The 11,946-nt window shown below is 36.4% G+C and overlaps 1 protein-coding gene across 2 annotated transcripts; it reads right to left on the minus strand.

Moving 5' to 3' along the window:
* Positions 1 to 4,700: 4,700 nt before the first annotated feature.
* Positions 4,701 to 9,577, minus strand: LOC149188190 (putative LRR receptor-like serine/threonine-protein kinase At1g67720). 2 transcript variants are annotated; one of them, XM_089411613.1, is made up of 15 exons: positions 9,323 to 9,577; positions 8,605 to 9,174; positions 7,971 to 8,437; positions 7,760 to 7,886; positions 7,584 to 7,655; positions 7,346 to 7,414; positions 7,176 to 7,247; positions 6,978 to 7,049; positions 6,650 to 6,846; positions 6,354 to 6,562; positions 6,082 to 6,208; positions 5,911 to 5,979; positions 5,604 to 5,793; positions 5,343 to 5,475; positions 4,701 to 5,209 (listed from the first exon to the last, which is right to left on the minus strand). In XM_089411613.1, the coding sequence occupies exons 1-15, from the start codon at positions 9,445 to 9,447 to the stop codon at positions 4,862 to 4,864; spliced, it is 2,847 nt and encodes a 948-aa protein (XP_089267739.1). In that variant the 5' UTR covers positions 9,448 to 9,577; the 3' UTR covers positions 4,701 to 4,861. The 2 variants fall into 2 exon arrangements, with proteins under 2 accessions (XP_089267739.1, XP_089267740.1); XM_089411614.1 differs by having other exon boundaries at positions 8,605 to 9,154; positions 9,323 to 9,576.
* Positions 9,578 to 11,946: the final 2,369 nt, after the last annotated feature.

Genomic DNA, 11,946 nt, shown 5'->3' on the forward strand with positions numbered 1-11,946 from the left:
CTGATAACCGATAAGGTGCTTTAGTCAGGGGTTGCTTTCCTGGCTCAAGCTTAATGCTATGGTCCACTACACGCCTTGGTGGAAGTTTCTTTCGCAGCTCATCAGGCATCAAATCTACATATTTGGTCAGCACCTCAGAAATCTCGGCCGGAATAGGCATCCCCACTGCATCACCTTTGACTCCCTTGAACATCACCGCATATGTCTCCATATCTGACTCCTTCATAGCCTTCTCCAAACTTAGTGTAGAAACATGCTGCACCTTGACTTCCTTCCTTTGCCTATGACTGGGCAAAGTCCATGTTTCTGACTGTCCAACCAGCACCACCTCATCACAGAAGGGGACAACAATTGCCTTGTTGCCCTTCGAGAAATCTTGCCCCAATATCATATCGAAGCCATTCATCTCCATCACTGTGAAGTCCAATTGACCCTTCCAGTCTTTTATCTGTACAGGCACTTCGTGTGCCAAACCCGCCACTTTAGCTCTAGAGTTCACCACCTTGACTTCCACATTTGATGGGAAGATCATCAGTCCAACCTCTTTTTCCAACCGTGTCGTCATGAAGTTATGAGTGGCCCCCGTGTCCATCAGAGCTTGAATGGTCTTGCCATGAACCATCAAGTCCACGAAACCCAGACTGTTCATCCACGATTTCTCCATAACTTTTCCATGCATACATATCTATTCTCTGCTTTTGTCATCATACATTAGCTTCACTACCTGTGAACCTGCTCTGATACCACCTGTCACGCCCCCAATTCTTTTTTCGTTAAATTGGCCGAGTGCGGCACCGCCTAAGTAATTAACATCTTCGATTGTTAGCTTACTTTACAAACTACGCCTTAACATTCATCTTCTTTCATGAATAACATAATATTAATGTGCGGAATCCATTAACATTATAAACATCAGCAATAGAACAGTAGCATGAACACATTCATATGCAAGTAAATATTTTATTATATAAGAGAAGATTTTTACAAGTGACCGGGAGTTATACTTGACTAGGGTTACAATCGAGTCGGACGCCCACCCGTGCATGACCGCACGGTGGTCTCACCCTCCAACCCAACAATATATACCATACACGAGTTCTTGCTAAGGCGGGCAGGCACGCCCGTGCATGACCCTCACCCGAGATACAACCAACTCGTTCAACAATCTTTGGCATGCGGGCGCCTTTGCACGCCCACCAGCCGTGCCTTCAACCTTTGTGCTAAGACTTGTATAACCCGCCTGGCGATCGAGCGCATAACCTACGCCTTCGCTGCGGTTATCTCCCTTACTCGCACCTCCGTTGATGAGCGAAGACCAAATTGTCAATGGTGAAATGGCATCCTTCCACCGCGCATATATATGCTTTCTTCGTGTGGAGGTCGCACCCTCGGCTGACCCTCTGTTTATCCTTCCAACAACTGCGTCCATCAAACAATATAGTGCCATAGTATGGTTGGCTCGCCCATGGTGCGGGACCGCCCACCAACTCGCCCACGTTTGCCTTCGCTCCTCAGTGGGCTTAACACGACAAACTCCCCCACCTCGCTATATAAACGTGGAATGCCAACCTGCCCACGCATATTAACATAGCGCCTCATCCTTGGTCGCTCCTTCGCATTTTCCATAACTTAGTTACTTCGCATGGTGGGAGGACACGCTTGATTGACTTGCCAACCGCAAGGCGTTACACTTCTAGTTTAAAAACCATCAATCCTTTTTATAACCAATAAAACCACAAAACACCAAAATAATCTCTCAAGCTTTTTTTAATACAACTTCATTATAACATAATAATAACCTTGCATTATTTATATATGCAAATATATCCTCTACCCATGGACAAAACGATAAAGAATCATGCAAGCCGTTGGGATTTGAGTGGTGGGCTCCTCCTAGCAAGGGTTCTCCATAGATGGCCCGATATTCTCTAATGTGGCAGTGGGCGCGACTGCATTTTTCAGTGGTGAAGTAGTACGTGTTCTTAAGGCTAAGAAGTCGGAGTCCGAACTTTGAGCAGTGTGAGGTGAGAATGGTGTTGAGCCTGATCCCAAATGTGACATCATAACGCAAAATGTTGATCCCACGCAGATCTTGGTCAACAAGATTTTTGCAAGAAATCGAAATCAATTCACTTGACTCATGACATATTAAAATTCAAATACAGTGCTTAGATTGTGTGACTGCTTGTGGCTCTTCTTGAAATTCTTGTTTGGCGTAGACATGTAAATGGCTTCAGACCATGATTGTTAGCCACATGCAAAATCCTTTCATAGATCTGATCGATTTCAGCTACCACAGAATGAACCAGAGAAGTAGGGAACGCTATAGGCCCCAATATAACTACTTTTTGAATCCCTTCAGCATTCGTTCCACCAATAATGGCCAATTTTAGATTCTGATTTTGTTTCTCGATAAAACCATATATACTTCTTGTGTTCCAATATATTGTGGCTGCGGCTACCAACAATTAGTGCTCCTCAACACTGTATTTATCACACTCAAGAAAATATTTTTTCGAGCCTCTTGATCTCATCCAATCCAAACTCTCAGGCGGCTTCTATTCAATTAAATTGCGGGCTTGGATACTCGTCTCACAGATAGCTGCATAAATTCAATGCTACCTTTGTGCCACTGCGATTTTACCTTTCATTGGCCATTGTCGGGCTTGCTGTTACAGAGTTGTGCATAGGCCAGAAATGACTACTGATTTTTCGAGCACAGCTTAGGCATCATAAACCAGGTAATACTATCTTTAACGATCCATATCTCGGCTTTCGAATTTGGCTCTGATACCATATTAAAAATTGAAATCCAGAATACATAATACAATTGCACACAACACAAATCACTCTTCAATTTTTTTATTGATCACAAAAGTTACAAATATATATGGAACTTAATACATTGTCTATGACACACAGTTGGATCATGATTCCAACTCACAACATAGGAATATTCTTTCGAGCCTCTTGATCTCATCCAATCCAAACTCTCAGGCGGCTTCTATTCAATCAAATTGCGGGCTTGGATACTCGTCTCACAGATAGTTGCATAAATTCAATGCTACCTTTGTGCCACTGCGATTTTACCTTTCATTGGCCATTGTCGGGCTTGTTGTTACAGAGTTGTGCATAGGCCAGAAATGACTACCGATTTTTCGAGCACAGCTTAGGCATCACAAACCAGGTAATACTATCTTTAACGATCCATATCTCACAACAAGCTTCTCACATCTCGGCTTTCAGATTTGGCTCTGATACCATATTAAAAATTTAAAAATTGAGATCCAAAGCATATAATACAATTGCACACAACACAAATCACTCTTCAATTTTTTATTGATCACAAAAATTACAAATATATGGAACATAATACATTGACTATGACACAGTTGAATCATGATTCCAACTCACAACATAGGAATCAATAGCTTCTAGATTGATATCTAAAAATTCACATAACAAACATGATATAGAAGCATTACTTTCAATATGTTGGACAAATAAAGCACTAATATTACAACCCAAACCATAATTCTATGGAGTTTCCCAAAACATGGTTTCTCTTGCTGAGGAGCTCAACTCTTCCTCTGCATACCTTGAGCTTGTTGTTCAAGCCTATGCATCAGCATTGGGTGGACATGCATTTAAGAAATTTATTATAAACTTAAAACCCATCGTAAGGCCCAGTCAGAGAGAGAGGGATCATCATTGATTCTCCCTCTGACAACCCTCACCACTGTTGGACGACGAGAATGAACTTGGGTGTCACACCCACTGTCATTATGGGCAACATGTAGACATTTCAAGAAGTGTGTTAGGCTATTCGGACGGACCCTTGTTGAAACTAAGTAAATAGAGTAAGGTTGCCTACTTTGAAAACAAGAACACCCATAAGGGACTCGATAAATAGTCTGAGTTACCAAAATAAGTCAAATATGCAAATCAACCATATAAGTGGGTCCACATACTCCACATTAACAACAAAACCTCACAAACGTGATTGATACATGTGATTATTCTCTCTAAGTTATAATTGCATTCCTGGTAGAAATTTAATTTATCATTGTCAGCAAAAAAAAATAATAATATATATATACATTTATATTTATATATATTTATTTGAAATTCAATTAAATCTGTCTAACCATACAAATAATATATTGATATAAATTAAATATCTTAAATTTACAGCGTAAAAACCAAATACATCACCAAATCCTTAAAAGTATATCCATAAATTAATATAAAGTAATTGCATAGACACTCTTTTCTTCGATGGTATAACATATGTATTAAAAATGGAACGCTGCCAATTATCATGCGTGAAAACATATATATAAGTAATTAATTATTTCCTGGGGTATTTATTTATTAGAATAAATGAACCAATTGTTTCATAAAAATATAAATAATATATTGGATAAATAAATATTTAAAAAGATATATTTATTTATTTTATAATATACTAAAATTTATTTGGAATAATTTTTATCGGTTAAAAATATTGAAATTAAAAAAAATAAAAAATAAAAGAAAAAACCTATTATAATTAAATTGTCAATTAACTAACTAACGATATATGAAAACATTTCAAAATAAAAAACAATAAACATAAAAAAAAAATTATTAATATAAAATCTTAACCATTTTATAAAATAGTTTACTGTTTCACAAAATATACAAAATATTTACTGCAAGACAGTCAAAACTTATGGCTAGATATCGTGCCCTAGCCCCATATATATATATAAACTTGCTATATATCAATAAACAGGCACAGGTACCACGTCACACGGCGTGGCGATCTCTTGATTTGCTTTACCAGTCCACAAGCTGATCACAGCCATCAGTGAAATTATCATCCCTTTCGAGATATACGTAGCTTGGAGCTTCTTTCACCGAAGTCAATTTCTCTGGGCCCACTGGAATCTAAAGATGAGTAGACCGATCTGGCATCTAAATCTCCATATTCGACATCAATCTCCGAAATTAGAGAAGCATTATCCTTTTCAAGTTTGATGTACTCATCGAGCTCTGCCACTATCTCGCTGACGGTCGGTCTAGAGGATGGCTCGGCCTGAACACATCGGATCGCCAATTTGGCAACGCCAGTGATAGATTTAATGTCGTAATTTCTACCCAATGTCTCGTCTATGATTTCCTCTATCTTGCCAGGAGCATCATCCATCTCCACATACGGTGTCACCTGTAGTTAAGACAAAGGATAAATGTTGCTGTTAGTCTGTAGAAGCGGATACAAACAAAATTATAATCCGAAGTTAATGTTAAATATGCTGTTTCGTAGTCTAAAAGTGGTATTTGTTAATCAGATTTCCTACCCATCGAATAAGGTTCATTTGTCCGCCAGGTAGTTTTGAATTAATTGGCTGTCGACCACAAATTATCTCCAGCAAAACTACTCCGAAACTATACACATCGCTCTTCTGCGTCAACATTTGAGTGCTAAAATACCTGTGAAAAATCCAGTGAAAAAAATAAAGAAAGCAGCGTAAACAGAAACCAAATTACCTCTCCTAGTAGCAAATAATCTAATTTCTTTGGCCTAAATAATAATTCAAGGACTTGTATGTGTTATATACTCCGGATCCAGGTATCCTAAGGTTCCTTTCACTGTAGTGGTAATATGAGAAACCTCCCCATCAATTGTCATTCTGGAAAGGCCGAAATCGGCCAGTTTTCCATTGAAATTCTTGTCTAGAAGGATGTTGGCGCTCTTGACATCCCTGTGAATTATCTTTGGGGTGCAACCTACATGAAGGTATTCCAGTCCTTCAAACAAAAATCGGAGGTGGTTGAGGTCAGAAATATGGTGAGCAATAGATAATGCGAACGAACTTTTATATCACAAAATATATATCATGAAATTATTGGACCAAAAATAGTTACCCTGTGCTGCATCTGAAGCTATTTTGAGCCTAGTTAACCAATTTAGCTGAGAATATCCCGCTAAAGGACCTGGAAAGCAAACCAAAAGACAAATAAGATGCCGCTACTTCGTCTATATAATATTTAGTGTTCATCAACTCAATTGAACATGTTCCTTAGCAACATATTTACCATAAAGGTGGTCCCTTAGGGACCCTCCCGACATGTGCTCGTAGACAAGCATAAGCTCTCTTGATTCATTACAGTAACCCAATAGAGACACCAAGTTCTTATGATGGACTCTAGAAAGAAGATCAATCTGCTCATCGAGACAATGCATTGGGATGAATTTGACAAGCAAAGATATATAATTTCTATTTTTTCTTGTTAGTAAAATCAGGGTTAATCTGTTCAAACATTATTAGTTTGGATCCAAAAATTGAACCATATTACATGCCAATTACCTCATTCAGGAACTCCTGAATTCCTTGCTTGGAATACAAGGAAAGCACTTTGACAGCTATGTCCTTCCCTTCCGTCAACTTACCAAAGAAAACCGATCCAAAACCCCCTTGCCCAATCTTTTGTCCAAAGTTTTGTGTGGCTTCCCGTATCTCTCCTAGAGTATAGGCGCGGGAATTTTCCGTATTTGGCATTATAAACCCTGAGTTGTCTGCAATTTAATCATTGAAAATAAATTTGGTGAGTTCAAACGTTGCTTCATCGTGGGAAATCGTAAAACTCGACTTTTTTTCCTGACCTTCGTTCACAACATGTTTTGGTTCCTTTTCCACCCGGCTGCTCTCTTTTCTCCTGATTTTCTTACGACGTATCACAATAATCACTATCAGCACTAAGCCTATTATTAGACTTCCACTTAATGTTATTACAACGATAAGCGTCATTCTGGTCTTCTTTGGATTCGACGGCTTTAATAGGTAAGGGTTCCCAGAGTATCTGCAACACATCAAATGAACGAGAATTTCCGTTTAACCAATTAAGTTTTATTACTAGCTATCGTTTCATTGATAGCCAAATAAGCGTGGAAGCTAATCTTTGTCATGAACGAGAAATATAAATTAGATTACCTGAATGTCAGTGAGGGCTTGTGCAAAAGTTGGAAAGGAATTCGGCCACTGAAATTATTATTCTCTACAAACCTGTCCTGTCAATTTGTCAATTTATTGTTCTGTATGTTGTATAAACCTGGGAAAATGACCACAAAGAGAAAAAACGATTGCTATATGATTTTACTACTATTTTTAATAAAAGGATGAGAGGCGTACAACTCTCGAAGATTCTCGAGTCCCGAGAGCCAGTCTGGAATTCTACCGGTCAAGTTGTTGTTTTGAAGATGTCTGCACAAGAAGCGAAATAAGTATTTTCCTTTTTTTATTGAAAGGAAGATCAGCATGGTTTTGTGAAAACGCAGGGTTTATATTGAAAAGAAACTTACAGTCTTTCCAACCTGGTTAAATTGGAGAAATTTGGCAATGGCCCCTGCAGATGGTTATTGTCAAGTGACCTGGTAATGTTAATACGAATGGATGAGTGCCACTTCCAGGATGATGTTTAAAGACAACCTATGTTCAATTAAGAAGCTCTTCGCACAGTCAACTTATAGTTCATTTGGCAAGGAGGATAATTTTTGCAGTTACAGCTATATAAAATAAATATCATAGAATTTTACGTACATGTTAACTAATGCCCTCAATTCTCCAAGATTCTCAGGTACCGATCCTGTTAGGTTCCATCCTGACAAATTACTGCCGACACAAGATTATCTTAAACTTACATATTATCACAATAAGCTTGGTAATTTTTACAGCTTAAAATGTAAAAGAATGAAAGACAAACAATTAAATTTTACATTTCGGAAATTCTCACGGACGAAGAGCTGTTATCACAGCGGATTCCATTCCACTCGATCAAATAGCAAGGGTCAGAAGTCCAATTTGTTATTCCAAAGCTCTTTTTGAGAACCTCGAGAACTTCAACTGCAGAGTTTACTCCAATTAGTTAAACTGAATATGAGGAATTTCAACTTGACGAGTTATGGATTTATGTGAAACGACACTTACTATCGTTTGAATACGTTGCCGGTTGAGTATCAATCATAGCGTAGAATTCTAAAGCATTGAGTATGGTATAAGGAGTCGATTTGTTCAGCATCGAAAGGGTCACCTGTGTGGATGGCGTCTCGTCCAGCAAAAATGGTTTCTCCAACGCAGAATACTTTTGGTCCATAGTAATATTAGAAACTGATTTACCATTTATAAAAACCGAAAAGGTATACGTATTAAAGGGTATGATATTGGCAAAATATAAAATCAATAATGATTTGTTACTGTCCAACAGATCGACATATAGGGAGGCATTGGTGCTATAGAGGGCCGTTTGCATCACTACAGATGGAGGAAGGTCTAGGGTATGGTTTGTCGAAATGGGCTCTTGGGAATTAAAAGGATGTCGAGGCTCTAGTTCTGGATTTTTAACCAGCGAACCTGGATCTGAAGACCACAGGCGGTCGAACTCGTCTTGAGGATACCTGGTTCACCATTAAAAAAGTTATTCAGCGTACAGAAGTTATTCACCATCACTTTCAGCAGTAAGTTTAAAGGACAAAAGTGCTAATCTCTTCCGCCTCTTTCCTATCGAAAACTTATAGCTCTTAGATTTGCGTACGCAAAACATACTAATTTTCAAAATGTTTACCTGACCATCGAACTGCCCGCAACATCCCATCTTGATAGGAAACTCAACATTGTTCCTTGCTTAGCCTGTGGATACATGCCATCCCGGAGGCGCCTCAATTCGATAGCAGAGATAAAGGGGTCGTTGGTCTCCAAGGTTCTGATCAGGCAAACATACAGCACTCTGCCAGAACTAACCAACAGTTGTTCATAATTGAATGGAGTCATATTTGTCATGCTTTTGATTCCTATGTTTTTCTCAGCCAACATACCCTGTGTCTCAATAGAGAAAGAGAAAGCGAAGTTTGACGAATTTTGAAATCCTGTGTAATTTCCAACGGCAAACCATAATCTTAAGAGGTAAGGGACATCGGGAGCCACAGGCAACTGATAGCAAGATTTGTTGAGAGGCTTTGGGAAAAAACGTAGATTATGCAAGTAAGAACCCTGGGCAGACGCGTTCCCTATGTCTGCTGGCAGACCGACGTCTATGTAGCTAGCATCACTAACCCATGTTATATTGTTTTCGTCAGTGTGAGTTGTATTCCCTCCGCAACTTATACTCAGAAATCCTGTTTCCTCAAAAGGATAACTTGTTAAACAAGGTCATATATAAACATGAAACTATAGATGACCATACTCGAAAAACAAAACAAATCAATTAATGTTCGGAAATGAACGAAACTCAACCATTCCTGGCCGTGAGAATGTCCACGAAAATTAAAGATAGAATTACTCACCTGGTTGAGCAATAACAGAGATTAAGAGGAACAACACACTGATAGCCACCAAACAGTTCCATTTGCCGCAACCCATTTTTCCCATAGTTGCAACGATTGTGATGAGTGTCCAATACTTTTACCATTGAAGGCAGTTCATCATATGTAAGATTCCAAAGGGCACAGATGGCAAGTCGGAAGCGTCTGAAGGAATCCTACTCCTGGATTATTTTTTAGCTATTTCTTTTTAACGGATCGAATATCTGTTTCAGACCTGGGTGCCATCATGCCATCTACTTTTTTAGGTTTTAAGGTGACAGGTGTTATGCCGCACGGTCACATCCGAACAAAGAAAATGTGGAATACAGTGTGCATTTGACAGACAAAATATACATGTTCATTTGACGGACAATTGATAGACAGCGTGCCGTAAATCTACGGTTTTACCGGTCAATTTAATATCGTCCGTTTACTAATACACTGCATAAGAATTAATGTTATGTATGACACTATACATGGAATTTCAAATTCTAATTGGCGACTTTATTTTTATTATTGTTTTCTTTAAATAGTTTATAAATTTTGAGGTAAATTGTTTATAAGGTTATTTTATATTTTATTATTTATTACAATAAACTACACTGTTTTATAACAATTTAGTTGGTTAGAAAATATAATGATGGGTAACAAATTTAAATGGTTAGAAAATAAAATTTTATGGTTGAAATGCAAAAAAAAAATAGTTATAACAAATAGAAAATAAAATTTTCAGGTTCAAATGCCAAAAAGTAGTTATAACAAATGGAAAACAAAAAATAATCCATACTTTGAGAGAAGATATTAAATAATTAAAATAATAATAATAATAATTTGATTTTAAGTAGCACGAATAGATTATATATCAATAAAGAGGAAATAAACCAACTAATTGAAGTCAATCATGAATGCAATAAAAGAGTCTTGAAACTTATTATTGTTAGCATAAAAGGGCATAAAGATGAAAACAAGTTTGAAATAGTAGAACTAAAAAGTAAGTCACAAATTGAAACAAATTAGAAGTTTCAAAGAATACTCCAACAGAAAACATAGATTGATGTATGTTAGGGAAACTGTAGTAATCATGAATATGATATATTAAGTAAATCTCCTAGTTATGGACAAGAATCTCTATAAATGAGGATCATTCAAGTAGACCAAGCTCAATTAAGGAAAGATGTTCAGAAGGTAAAGGAAGCTAGAAAAGAAGGAAAATGGATAATCAATGGACATGACATATTAAGTAAATCTCCTAGCTATGGACAAGAATCTTTATAAATGAGAATCATTCAAGTAGACCAAGCTCAATTAAGGAAAGATGTTAAAAAGGTAAATGAAGCCAAAAAAATAAGGAAAATGGGCAATCAATGGACATAGGAAGGCTCTTATGAGGGATAGAGTTCAAAATGAGAGTAATAGATAGAAATTTTAAACACTTTGGATCCTCTTTTGAAACTATCATCGGTTTCTATGGCATAAGCATTCTATGTTAAATTAGATTCCTAGTGATTTGACATTGTTTTATCTAAATGAAAGATTTTGTGAGTAAAATGATTTAAATATTTATCTTTTGGATCCATCACATAAATGTATTGATTATCTAGGTGTTTCAAACCAACCAATATCATTAATCCTGAAGATGATAAGATGAAAACCAAACAAATCAAATGTAGGAAAAAGGAAAAAAAAAACTAATCCTTGGAAAGAATAAATGTGAAATTTTTCATATTAATAAAATAAAATAAAATAAAAACAAAATAGATTATAATTATTACAAAAAAAAACATAATAATTAATATTTAATTATGAAAAAAAAAAGATAAAATTATAAATATAAATAAACATAAAGTATAAATAACCTTAATAGGGGTTTATAAGAAATAAATATAAAATACCTAATACATAAAAATGATAATAATAAATAAAAATTCCATTAAAAAAAAATTAAAACATGGATGAAGTCAAAAGATATCTAAAATTAAGGGGCAAATAAATCAAGTATTAATTTTTTATTTTTTTTGTAAGCCTCATGGACACCTTTGGTCAACGGGTGGCGCTACATCCACTGGAAAAATCTGGGCTGACGCCCCTCGGCCTACTGCAAGACCTTACCCCAAGAGCTTTTGGGAATTGATCCTGTGACCTCCCATCTGGCGAGGCCCCGTCTTGACCGATTGAGCTAACACATGGGGCTTAATAAATCAAGTATTAATAATATAATTAATAATGTAAAATGTTGTTAAGTCCAAGAGAAACTCAAAATGATGTTATTAAATAATTATGAATTAGGTTCAAGAAACCAACAATATCTAACTAAATAATTAAATATTATTTATTATTTATTTAGTTTTTATTTATTTTTACTTCATTGGTATGGAAATTTTTATATTTTTAGTTTTTTATTTTTTTGGTTTTCATTTTATACTTTTATTGGATCATATTTTTTTATTCATCATTTTGATGATGAACCGTATTAATTGGTTCGAAACGTATCGACAAGCAATATATTTATGTAATGGATCTAGAAGACAAATAGTTAAATTAACATTGTTTTCTTAGTCAAAACTTGGGAACATGATGAGTCTAAGGTCCCTCACATAGATGGATTT

This window comes from Pinus tabuliformis, chromosome 3_1 (genome assembly GCF_031772625.1).
Source record: "Pinus tabuliformis cultivar Carrire ecotype Pingquan chromosome 3_1, CPIR1, whole genome shotgun sequence".
Taxonomy (NCBI): domain Eukaryota; kingdom Viridiplantae; phylum Streptophyta; class Pinopsida; order Pinales; family Pinaceae; genus Pinus; species Pinus tabuliformis.

What these genes read in the sequence shown, in the direction of transcription:
- LOC149188190 (XM_089411613.1), bottom strand. Translation starts at nt 9,447, where the DNA reads ATGGTAAAAGTATTGGACACTCATCACAATCGTTGCAACTATGGGAAA. An exon ending in CCTAAGGGACCACCTTTATG is followed by an intron (nt 5,980 to 6,081) that starts GTAAATATGTTG and finishes TTTGCTTTCCAG; the next exon opens with GTCCTTTAGCGGGATATTCT. An exon ending in AGCTTCAGATGCAGCACAGG is followed by an intron (nt 5,794 to 5,910) that starts GTAACTATTTTT and finishes TTTTGTTTGAAG; the next exon opens with GACTGGAATACCTTCATGTA.